The sequence below is a fragment of the Myotis davidii genome, unplaced genomic scaffold (assembly GCF_000327345.1).
Source record: "Myotis davidii unplaced genomic scaffold, ASM32734v1 scaffold749, whole genome shotgun sequence".
In the NCBI taxonomy this organism is placed as follows: domain Eukaryota; kingdom Metazoa; phylum Chordata; class Mammalia; order Chiroptera; family Vespertilionidae; genus Myotis; species Myotis davidii.
The window spans coordinates 489,541-502,645 of NW_006300030.1; the positions used below are offsets into that span (position 1 = coordinate 489,541).

The 13,105-nt window shown below is 46.0% G+C and overlaps 1 protein-coding gene across 1 annotated transcript in view; it reads left to right on the forward strand.

Moving 5' to 3' along the window:
* Positions 1-13,105, forward strand: part of CAMK1D (calcium/calmodulin dependent protein kinase ID) — a 387,416-nt gene that overhangs the window by 155,218 nt on the left and 219,093 nt on the right. Inside the window, exon 2 of the mRNA XM_015572046.1 lies at positions 5,759-5,890. Within this exon, the coding sequence (XP_015427532.1) occupies positions 5,759-5,890 (132 nt within the window). The remainder of the gene's footprint in view (positions 1-5,758; positions 5,891-13,105) is intronic.

Genomic DNA, 13,105 nt, shown 5'->3' on the forward strand with positions numbered 1-13,105 from the left:
AACTTTGTAATTCTCTGTCCCAGTTTATGTACCCAGGGAATTTATTTCTTTGGGTTGTCTGAAGGTTTTATGGGCTCTCAAATCATTTTTCTTGTCTTCCTTCTTGCCACCAGTCCTCTCTCAGCCTGCCTCCGGCTCCCTATCTCTTCCCACCGCCCACAGAAACATGCCAACATCACTTTATTATGTAATAACATTGAAAGTGCCCAAATTCTTCATTCATGAGTTTCTGTTTCTGGTATTTTTAATTAGCTTTCTGGAACAGGGAAGTATCTTCTAGTGATTTCTATGTATTGAGAGAACAATAAAAATTTATGCTAATCTATATCCCCTAGGTCCATGGTCAGCAAACTGTAGCTCGCGAGCCACATGCGGCTCTTTGGCCCCTTGAGTGTGGCTCTTCCTAAGCCTTAGGAGTACCCTAATTAAGTTAATAACAATGTACCTACCTATATAGTTTAAGTTTAAAAAATTTGGCTCTCAAAAGAAATTTCAATTGTTGTACTGTTGATATTTGGCTCTGTTGACTAATGAGTTTGCCGACCACTGCCTAGGGCCCTAGGCAGACCAGAGAGCTTTGTCTTTGGAAAGCCTGAAGAAGGTAAATGAACAATGGGTTTGGCTAAAGGAGCAGGTGGATTTGCACACTCAGGGAGGATGGCAGTTCCCCCAAATGCAGGGTCCCCCAAATGCTGTTACCTTCTAGGCATGTGAGGCAGACTCCCAGCCAGCAGTGTGCATCAGTCCAGGTCAGTGTATTGAAAAGGAACTCGGGGGTTATGAAACCTCAATATTCTTTTCTGTCCATTACTACCTGTGCTACTGAGCCTCAGCGTCTGCATCTGTGTAATGGAGGTGATGGTAACTTCTCTGCACTTCTTGAGGTTGTTGAATTGAATTAGTTGATATATGCCAAGGCTCTTTGTAAATATCTAGTGGTGCACAACATCTGGTGCCCCACAGTTATTCATAGATTTTCTTTCTCCTTTAGGGAGGTAATGAGTAAAAGGTTTTATCAGATATTTCCCATGTGTCTATCTCAGGTAATGCCATTTAGTAGAACCAGGCAGACTTTTTATTTATTTTTATTTTTTACTAGAGGCCCAGTGCACAGATTCGTGCACTGGAGGGGTCCCTCGGCCTGGCCTGTGGAGATCAGTGGACCTCCACACTACCACAGCCCAACCTTACCCTACAGCTCATCGGGCTCCAGCCCACTGTCCGCGTTGATCCTGCACAGCATGAAGTGTTGTGTGAAGCAGCAGGAGGCCGGGGAGAAGCCTGAGCCCTAACTGGGCATTGCGCTGCACTCTTCATCCTGGCCCCACTGCGCCTGCTGCTGCTGTAGCTTGGGCACTCAGGGGGAGTGTCTGCGGGAGAGGCTGGTGCAGCTGCGCTCATCAGGTGCCAGCTGTGAGCCTGGCGTCTGGTGCCTGTCTGTCAGCTGAGCGGTGCTCCCACTGTGGGAGCACACTGACCACCAGGGGGCAGCTCCTGCGTTGAGCATCTTCCCCCTGGTGGTCAGTGGTTGTTATAGTTACTGGTCAGTCGTCTGGTCGCTTAGGCTTTTATATATATAGATTGAGTTAAAATATGTATAAATAACATAAAATGTACCATTTTAGCCATTTTTGAGTGTACAGTTTAGTGACATTGAATACATTCACATTGTTATAAAACCATCACCACCATTACCTCTAAAACTTCTTTATCTTCTCAAACAGAGACTCTGTACCCATTAAACAATACCCCCTAACCCCCGCCTTTTCCCTTTCTCCAGCCCCTTGGCAACCACCATTCTACTTTCTGTCTATGAATTTGAGTACTCTAGGTACTTCATATATGTAGGGTTATACACTATTTGTCCTTTCAATTCTGGCCTTATATTTAACTTAGAATAAGGCCTTCAAGCCCTGACTGGTTTGGCTCACTAGATAGAGAGTCGGCTTGGGGACTGAAAAGTCCTAGGTTCGATTCCAGTCAAGGGCATGTGCCTTGGTTGTGGGCACAACCCCAGTGGGGAGTGTGCAGGAGGCTGCTGATCAATGCTTCTCTCTCATCGATGTTTCTAGCTCTCTATTCCTTTCCCTTCCTCTCAGTAAAAGATCGGTGAAATATATATTTAAAAAAAAATAAAAAGAATAAGGCCTTCAAGGTTCATTCATGTTGTAACCTGTGTCAGAATTTCATTCCTTTTGATGGCTGAGTATTCCATGGCATGTCTATACCACATATGTTTGAGCCCCAGCTTTCAATTTTGGTGGGTTATACCCAAAAGTGACTTTTAGTCTGAGCTGAGGGACTATATAATCTTGGCTTTGTGATCCTACTCAGTACCTGTTGATAGAGACTACCAGAGTCACGAGGGGGCACCCCAGCCTTCTGGGGCATGCCCTGTGCCTTTCACAGGTGCCTCATTGTCAAGCCCCCAGATGCTTAGCTCATGAAGCCCTTTATGGGTCTATGCCCATTGTCCAACCCTCAGCATGGGGTCACAGATGGTCCATTCCTCCTGAAGTAAGGGACAAAGGTAGAGAAACTTGTGATCCAGGAGCTGCCTTACCTTGACCTCAGCTTCCTGCAGCAGCCAACAGCAGTGGACCTGATGGCGATCTCTAGTCCCCTTCCATAATGTCATGGTCAAGGAGTAGATTCACATAGAAACCTCACCTCCCACTCAGGGAAAGAATGATCCACGGAACAAGGAACTTTCCCCTTTGTGCCCCTGATAGCTACAGCTAAGCACAGGACTCCTCTGTTGGCCGTAGTCTGTTACTGCTGCTGGTGGAAATCATGTTCTTTCATGAGGAAAGCATTCCACAGACCCACACCTGGAAGATTGTGACATGGTAGGATTTATTTAGGTGGAAATAGAAGGCTGGCTGTCCCTGGGTTTCCAATGTCCCATCTGATCCATCCGACTGTAGAAAAAATTCCCATCTTGCCTTCATCAAGCCCCAAACAAAGGCCAGTGTCCACAGTTTATGTGTCATGTGAAAGGTTAGTCCTTTGGAGCCTGTGTGGTCAGCCATGGGCCCCAGGTGGCTGCCAAAACTGCATGGCTGCGACAGAGAGAACTCGGAAAGGAACAGGGCAAGCGAGTGTTACTGGGAGGGAGAAGGAGAGGGAGAGGAAGAGGGAGAGAGAGAGAGGGAGAGTGGGGGAGAGGGGGAGAGAGGGGGAGATGGGGAGAGAGGGAGAGAAAAGAAGGCTTTGTTAGCTGGGATTATATTATCTTGGGCTTGGGAAGGACAAGGCTCTCTTCAAACTAACCAGTCATCAACTCCTAAGCTTTCATGGGCTTCTGGTGGATCTGCCTTCTAACCAACCTCCTCTTTCCCAGGTTGGGCTGACAGCCTTTACGGTCACTATCTTGGCTCCTGTTGCTCATGCCTCATAGGAAGACCGCCCCCTCCCCTCCCCCCGCCGTGCCACCTTGACTTGTACTGCACATGTGCTTACCTCCCCCTGCTCCCCTGACACCTGCACTGGAGGGTGGGCTGCTCCCTGCATGGGGAAAGGGAGGGATATTAATCCCCGTGGCGGGGCAATGCTGCTATCCCGTGGAGTGTCAAGCTCGAGCTTCCTGATTAAACAGGCTTATTCTCCCTGGTTGATTATACTTAATAATGTCTGATTCCCTTTGCTACCTTTATTAACATTTCACCACCTAGCTAACATTACCACTCACACAGATCCTGAGGAGGCAGAGCATGGGTGGATGCAGAGTGGGGTCTGCCAGCAGTGGTCTGTCAGAGCTCTGGCAGCTTGGTTGCCACTGCTGAAGGGTTCTCCACCTTCTGGAAAATGGACGTAGTAAGTCCAGCAGACTCAGGAGAGAAACCATTATGGTATCAGCGGCATCAGGGACCCAAGTAGCCAAAAGGGAAACAGAATGAATGCATGGATTCCTCGCCTATGGTTTTAGAATCCTCACATGGTTTTAGGTCTGTCATCACTGATCTTTCTTTCCTCCAGCATAGTTCTTGTTCTGCCTCCTGGAGGATAGCAAGAGGCAGCATGTATGTAGTTGTCCACAGTTTCTTCCAGCTTAGAAACCACACTCACTTTGAGATGAATCCATCTGGGTCTGTCCCTGAGACAGAAGCCAGGGGAGAGACAACCCCTGGGTTGCAGAGGAGATGGGGGTGGAGGGGAGGTGCCTGAAATTGTATGAATTGGTCTTTTTGGGCAAAATTCATTGGCAGTGACTAAATGTTACTGGGAATGTCCTATTCCATATATTACTTTATGATAAATCTATTGTGGGTTTTCATGTATTTATTATTTCATAATTGCTCTTCTGCCTGGTTCCATGTGAGGCATACGGTACTGTGAGGGGAGAACCCTACTTTGCCGATTATTTGTGGATTTGGATGGAATGCCTCAGTTCTGACATTTTCCACTTGGTTCTGTTCTGGAATGCCTATCTTCTGCCCTCAGGTTTATGTAATTAGATACAGACTTTGAAGATGGACGGACGTCTCTTGTGGGAGTTAATGTTCCAGTAGGAATGCTGTTCCAGGTAATTGTACTAAGTGGAGTGAATTCCTCTCACTGGAAAGGATTTTTAAAATATCTACTTATCTTCCTTTGACAGATGCATATCCCTTCAGATGGGGAAGGAGAGAGAGGAAAAAGTACGTTGTCCTTGCTTAGGCATCTCTTTGATGTTGACTGAAGAGCAAAGGCCCCCTAGGCATGGCCGTTGGGATGACATTGGTCCTTCCAGGGGGTTCTTTTGATGTAGGAGGGGTTGTCCCTCATCATAACTGTGTAGAAGCCGCATTTGTTCTCTCTCTGAGGATATAAAAGGAAGTCTAGGCATAGAGAATGACTCAGAGGCTTGTGGTTTTCCTTGACCCGTGTGCACAGGTCCACGTTACTGAGATCTGAAGTGAACACTGGAGGACTCATTGGGGGTGTTCTGCCCCCCAACCTAAGTGCATCATCCAGGTTGCTGCTGGCAAATACAGGGAGGGGGCAAGGCAGCCAGGGAGGCACTGGCTCTGGGGTTCACTGACCACAGGGGACCTCTCTGGAGAAATGGGCTGTCTGGCCTCAAGTCTTGGTTATGTTTTCAGCTTGTTGCTCTACCCTTACAAAGTTAAATTTATATTTTCAGGCAGGAAAGTCTATCTCACTCAGGGCATCATTTGCGTCTTTTTTGGTTGGTTTAATAAAGAAGCAAGATGCTTATTGAAGACTTGCATGCCACGCCCTACCAATTAATTAACCCCGGGGTGATAACACGTGTGGTACTAACTCACAGTTTAGTCACATCCTTACCTGTCTGCAAAAATTTATTAAATGTTTGTGAAGTACTCTGAAATTTTCTTGGGATGGAAAGGCCTGAGAGGAATCTAGAAATTTTAGTATAGTCATACTGGTCTACTTGGGTGTGGGGGTGCCGACAGCTTCAGATGAACACCATCTTTCTCGGTAGGAATCTTGCTGGAAGCTTCTCTGTTTGCTCCCAAGTCGCTGCTACATGATGTTCTGCAGGGTAGCAAGTGGCACCGGGAGGCAGCCAAACCCATGTGGACATCCACGTGTTCCTCTGCATGAGGGCACATTTGTGTGTGTACTTCCTTGCATAGAAGTTTGGTCGGAAGTGATGCTGGGTAATAAAGTATAGCAATGTTGGTGGTCATTTGTGTCGCTGTTATTGCTCAAACTTTGGCAGTGGGACTAGAGCAGCCTTTGGAACTCCTAAATCCTGAACTAAACCACTCTTTTTCTCCCTCTTTCTTCACAGTGGGGCATTTTCTGAAGTGGTTTTAGCCGAAGAGAAAGCAACTGGAAAGCTCTTTGCGGTGAAGTGCATTCCTAAGAAGGCGCTGAAGGGCAAAGAAAGCAGCATAGAGAATGAGATAGCCGTGCTCAGAAAGTAAGTCCAAGAGGCATGCCTTCTTCTCCGGCTGCCTTGGGATTATCCATCCCTAATTCAAGGAGGGAGGAGGCTGTGGGCACTGGCCTCCCAGAGTTCAAAGAGGGCAACAGACCTGGCTGCAGGGAGAGGTGGGCTCTGCCAGTGACGACTGAGGCTGACGTAGTGCTTTCTTTCAGGGACATTTTCAACTATACATTGTATGTATTATATCATTTGCAGTGGTTATTTTTTCCCTAAGATCACAGCAGTCAAGTAGACTTGGTTTTGAACTGAGATCCTGACACTCTAGCGCAGTGGTTCTCAACCTTGGCTGCACATTAGAATCACCTGGGAATCTTTTTAAAATCCTGATTTCTGGGCCTCATCCTCTGGAAATTCTGTTTCTTTGTTACTAATGTAGTGGCCCCACCCCATAACAAAGAAACAGGATTTCCGGAGAATGAGGCCCAGAAATCAGGATTTTAAAAAGATTCCCAGGTGATTCTAATGTGCAGCCAAGGTTGAGAACCACTGCTCTAGCAGGTGACCTTGGGCTAGTTACTGAGCTCTGAGCCTCCTCTGTGAAATGAAGTTGCTAACATCTCCCTACATGTGGTTCAGGATGAAGTGAGATGGTGCTTCACAAGTGTTTGTAAAGCGCTTCCAATGACACCTGCTATAGTAAGTACTCAGTAAAGGGTAGCTGCCACCACCACTGCCGCCAGTGTTATCATTGTTGCTTTATTTTATAATAAGGAGATGAAGCTCAGAGGGTAATTTGTTCAGTGCCTTGCAGAGCCTGGAGTGCCAGCCTCACCAGTGTTATTTCCACATTCTTTCATGAGTCTTTCACTTTCCGCCACACACATGGCACCCAGGAAGTTCCATACAATTTACTATTGAAGAGCTTCACCTCTTCATTGAATTTTACTTTTGCTCCCCGTGTGGAATAGAACCAAATCAAGATCTCACCTTTAGTTTAATGGCACACACAGAACCACCCCAAAGTGACTGGACCCGCCCAAAAGATGACCTTTCACTAATGTGGTGTCCATCATCATCAAGCCATTTTGTGTCTCACAAAGTTTGGGGGAACAAACCCTTATTTGCGTTTGCCTGTTTGGAGTGTATCTGAGCCCTGTGCTATGAAATTTTTAAATAACTTCTATTAATAAAAGATGTTAGAAATATCCTTGAAATTTTTTGGGTTTGGAATCAGCATCAAGCAAGAATCCTGTCCAGATAGGCAAGACAGAATGGGAACAAGCCTTGTAGGGCCTTAAAACAAATGTCACACCCACACATTCTTCCTGAATAGGCCGCCCCTCCACTTCTGTCTCAGGGACCAGCAGTGCCCTTTGAAGGATCTTTGCTGCCATCAGTACAAACCCAGTGCCACCGAGGTGGTTAGGAGAGTTCATTCTGTTCTGTATCATGTGTGATGTGTGTTCCGGAACAGATGGGTCTGAATAGCTCTTTAGTTAAGGGTTTTCACTTATTTCTTTGTTTGTTTGGATGGTTTCTAGGTTTCCTGGATTGTCTATTAGGGGCCGGAAGAGTTTCAGATTGTCCTTTGGAGGATTGCATGAAATGACTCCATGGAAGAGAACTGAGGAAAACAAATAACATTAGCATCAAGCTGGAGAACACTCTGTTAATGAAACATTTATTTAAATTGCTCATTTTCCAATATGAAATCAGCACTTGGAGAAGAGGGTATCTGCTAGGTATTAAGCTGCTGCCACGTTGCAGATATTGGACATTTTAATGGAAATTCTAGGTGGGCCCAGAGCCTTCTAGAAGCTCTTTTTTGGGCACTGGGGCCGCCCGCTGAGGAATCAAGGATGCTACCTTTATGTTTATGTGACTCCTTCATTGGCGTAGAAGCCACACATCCAGGGAAGTCAGTATTCATTCCCAGTATTATTTTTCTTCTACATGGACAGGGGATGTGGAGGTAGACTTCATCTGTTATGTTGGCTTACACCACAGTCATTCTGCTGTAATCAGTGTCTCCACCCTGTACCTCACTCAAATAATCACCACTGCCAGGGAGACGGCGCTTGAAACAGCGAGGGCACGGGTCTTGGAGTAACTCACTTGGATAGTTTCACGCTATCAGCTTTTGGAATATCTTGAAACATGAACCTTCTTTCAGGAATACAGAACACATACATCATTTCTGAGGGGATAAGAAGGTGATATCTTGCCTGGACTGATTTATTTATTTATTTATTTTGCCTCTACAAATGACTCACACGTGGAATAAGAGGCAGTTCCATATTGTAAACAGCTGAAAGCAGAGAATCTGAGCTGTAAAGAACCTGAGTTGTTTGAAGGCTGGCATTCAAACAGCCCAAACAGAGGTAAGGAGATGCGAGGCAGGCTCGTGTGCTGGGAGCTCCAAGTAGCTAGCTCATCAGACTGGGGCAGAGGGCTTAAGGTGAGGCACAGGAGACCTGAGGTTGGAGAGATGAGACTGGGGGGGCGCGGGGGCGGGTGTTGTATACCTTGCTTGGACCTTGAATGTCATTCTGTAGACAGTAGGGAGCCAGTGAAAGGTTTTATGTTTGTTTTTTTAAAAATATATTTTATTGATTTTTTTACAGAGAGGAAGGGAGAGGGAGAGAGAGTTAGAAACATCGATGAGAAAGAAACATCGATCGGCTGCCTCCTGTACACCTCCTACTGAGGATGTGCCCGCAGCCAAGGTACATGCCCTTGACCGGAATCGAACCTGGGACCCTTCAGTCTGCAGGCCGACGCTCTATCCACTGAGCCAAACTGGTTAGGGCCAGTGAAAGGTTTTAATGAGAGGGCAATGTGGCCAGGATTGTTTCATAAAGATTGCTGTGGCAGAACATAGAAGAATGGATTGGAGGGGGCAAGACTCAATACAGAGGGGGCAGTTAGGAGGCCACTGGAGGAGTCTGGGAAGCAGCACATTTAAATAGGAGCTATGGGTTGGGATAGAAGAGACAAATATGAACGTGTGCACAAAATCGAATCTGTAGGACAGGGATTTGGAAGGAGTGGGAGGCAGTTGATGGGAGGTAGGCTTCTAGAATAACTTCCAGGTTTCTGATTGGATAACTAGATCATTGTAAATAGGGTTCCAGAGACCTGCTTTGTTGCACATTCTGCCATATGCCCTGGTCATTTGCATATTTCCATGCTATTTTTCATCCAATTAGGCCCATCTGAGAGACTGCTTGCCCTCCTATGTGCTGAATTTATTGCAGGATGAGAGATTTATGTATTTCACTGGGTTAAAGTAATGTAGCTAATATATCCCTTAAGGAGGTCTTTAGACTTGTTCTGAAAATAGTTCTAAAATGAATCTTTTGATAAGCAGATACTAAACCCAGCTCGGAGGGGATCAAGAGTGGCAGCATTGTGGTGAGCAGGTGCTGTGTGCAGAGAGCTGCTGCCTGGCTGGCACTCAAGGGCAAGATCTGTGCATTTCCACACAAGCGTTCCCCAGTGGAATGGTTAGCTCTGGTGCCAGGAATGGAGTATGTTATGCGTTAGGGACTATCACATTATCAGTGCCATATTCCCTAGTTAAATTATAGAGCTTATCATTTCTGTGTTATTATTTACTTCTGTGTTATTATTTACTTACTTATTTACTTACCTATCCAAATCAAATCTCAAGGCAACATATATAGCGTTTTTGTGTCTGCATTACGTGAGAGGTAGAGAGAGAAGGCAATGCATAAAGCTGGAGAATGGGGGATGAGAGAAGTAACACAAGTGAATCTAGAGTAGCTGTTTCCCTAATAGTTGGGGTAATGAGGCTCAGACTAGTTAAAGAGGCACTGTCTGCATGAAACATAGCACCCAAATTCAACACACTGTTCTTATGGTCACCTGGTAGGCTGCAGAGATGATCTTACTCAGGAAAGGGGCCTGCTTTTAAATTGTGTGCTCTCCTCCATCTGGGCGCACAGGGGAGCCTCAGCTGATGGTCACTGCCTCTTTCTCTCTACATCAGCCCTAGTTGCATATTAACACCATCTGGGATGCTTTTTGGAACGTTCTGATGCCCAGGCACCATCCTAGACTGATAGGAAATTTTGCAAAGCAAACCCCCGACCCCATGATTCTAACACGTGGCCACATCAGTGCTGGATAGCTCTGTACAACCCTGGTTTCACCTCCCAGGCCTGGAGCTGTTCTTCAGTGTCCAGGAGTGTGTGAAGATATGGACACACAAACGCACTACACATGTTTCCTTTAGGTGAGAACTTCAGTCATAGAGGGGGTTGGCTGGATCCCACCATCCCATCAGAGGGAGCAGCTCCAGCCGCTGGCTGGGTCAAGGCTCTCAGAGGCTGTGCTGGGGTTGGTCAAGTCAGCATGACTAGGTGCTGAGCCCACTGTCAGAAGGGGATCAGAGCTGCTGAAGGTAGCTGAATCCAAGCCCAGGGTTGCGTGTGGCCATGGTCAGCATGGATGGCAGGAAGTGTGGTGGGGCTGGGCCTTCTGGAGGGAGAATGAATCGAGCACCTCACCCAGGTGAGAGCAGGACTCCGGAGGCCTAGCATTTCTTGCCGTAGTAACTTGGTTCTCTGGTTCTTAGACCAGATGTGCTTCTCTCAGTGCAGACCAGGGAAGGCAGCTTTAGCACCCGAAGGAGAGGACAGCCGTTTTGTTTTCAGTTAACAGCCTTCAGAGAAAGAATTCTCTGTAGATTAACTCATTTAAATCTGGCTTGCTTCAGCTCCCTCAGCTTTGTTCTGATGGCAGCCTGGCCCCATTCACTTGTTGAGATCACTGCCAAGTGCCAGTTTATTGTGTGTGTCAGAGAAACATAACGTTTCAATAGAAATTCATCAGTTCTGGGTGAACAAAACCACTTTTCAAAGACTGAAAAGGGCTGAGCTGGTAAAGCGGATACTCGCGTTTCTCAGGCACCAATACAGCTTTTTAAGGAGCGATCTGCCCTGCCTAGGAGATGGTGTTCTAATACAGAGACCTTTTGTCTTGAAAGCTAGTTTTGGAATTAAGGACACAGGCAGGAAATGTGAAGAATAATGATCAAAGGCCATAAATAACAAATAGGGAGGTATATTTTACGGTCCTAGAACCCTCGCTACAAGTTTCCTTCCTTTTGAGAAAAAAACCCATGCAATTCAAGTAAAACAGGGTTGAGAGATGCAGTAAGTTATCTGATCATGGTTACTGTTGTCATTGTGAGTGTGATCAAAGTCACAGTCTTGCTGCGCTTGGAGCATGTAGGCGAACCTGTTCGAACCAGGCTCTACTGTGAAAGCCTTAAACCACAGAGAAGGGCCAACACGCCCTCCGGGCGACCTGACCTGAGTCTTCCTTATTTGGTGTGCTTCCTCCTCCTTAGCCCCCTACCTCTAATTCTGGGAGCCCTGTGGATCTGACTCCCAAGTAAGAAGCCTTTCCCTTCCAGGCAAAGGGTACACTCGACGTTGTTCAGCTCACCGTTTGTTGGTAGTGTTTATTTCACCATAATGGTGCACGTGATGTAAGGAATGAAATTCGTCTGATGCCAGCCCAGCTTTACAGCCAGAGAGGCTATACTTGGGGCTTCCAGGAGACTTCATGTGGTGCTTTGTCCATAGCGGATAATCCAGGAATATTTTTAATTTGATTTGAGACTCAGAATCAGTGCATTTTTATTCACTTAATCAATTGCTTGGGCATTGCTTACAGAACTCCAGGAATGGGAGGAAAATAGACTTGGGGGCATCCCTTCCTAAAAAATGGGGATGTTCAAATTATCCTGAGCAGGCATGTGGGTTTATCTGTCTGGGGACCACAAACCTCTGGAGCATCTGGTGGTGAGTGTGAAATGGTTGGTGTGTCTCCCTGTGTCAGTCCTGCCTCCCACAACATGATAGAAATGAGAATGTAAATGCATGTCTGATGTTGACCCTCTTGACCTTCATTGCAAAATGTCACCTTCTTGATGAGATGCAAAGTCCTTTCTAACAAGCTCCTGCTTTGTGATTTTGCTGTCTAGTGTTCATTTCCCCGCCTCTCCCCCCCCCCCCCCACCCCAGAAGGAACAATTGATTCCTGAGCAGGTGATTCAGGCCCGCTTCAACAGGCTCGGCCTCAGTTTGAGATGCCCCCTCTCTCAGGATTCCCCTCTTGATTATCCCTGCCTGGGTGAGACCCCATAGCAGCAAGTTTCCCTCTGTCCTGCCTGACTAGGCTGCGAGGTCTACTTCCTGAGCCTATGGATTTCCTGAATCCAGTCCTGACTTCACTGAAGGCATGATGGTGAGGATGGATGCCCGGGGGTGGGGGGGTGGGCAAGGGGATCAAGCGGTCCTAAGGAGGTGAGAAGCACTGGGCTTGGGCACTAACTAAGCAGAGAGGTGTTAACTAAGCAAAGAGGTGTTAGCGTAAAGAAGAAATCCATGCTGACTTCCCATTCTCTCTGGGACCCAGGGGATGGCGGGTTCATCGCTAGTGTGGGGTGTTCTAGAAGAGAAGGCATGTGTGAGGGGAAGATGATTCTCCCATGGCAACAGAGCGGACTTGAGTCTAGTCTGGCTGTTCCTACCACCTTTTATGCTATATATATGCCTCTGTAGATAGGGTAGTTGAAGAAACAGTGTTTCATCACACTTCTAGAAAGAGTGCCAGCTATTTGCATGCTTATTTCCATGTGCTATCTCTCTGTCTCCTAATCTGCCTATGTGTTTGGGAGTTCAGCCGTCGTGTGGATTAGCTGGTAGTTTAAATTCCTCCAATAATATATCTTGGCAAATGTTTTCCCCTTCTATAAACTTATTTAGCTAATGATTTATACAAATTTCACTTAAATGATTCCAGCAAAAATTTATATCTATCTTATAGCCTAATATTCCTAAAAAGTCAGAATAGCTTAGATTGGAGGGTCACACATGAAAGATTAAGTATAGGGAGTCCTGAGATCAACTAAGGTGGCAAATAAAGAAAAAGAAATAAATATTTAAAATAAATAAATAAATAAATATAAATGTTTCTGCTTCTTCTCTGTTAAACTTTAGGTTGTGTCAATTTTAATTTCTACATGGTTTTGGCATTACTAATATGGGTAGATAAATGATTTCAGTGAAATTTTACTTATGACTCATTATCTAGTTTAAACTATGTAAATTGAATAAATTTTATTTTACAAACCGGAAGTCCAGGGTTATCATTTGAGTGGTTCAAACAGTTACAATTTTAAAGCTGTGTAACTAACTGCCCCCCCCCCCCATC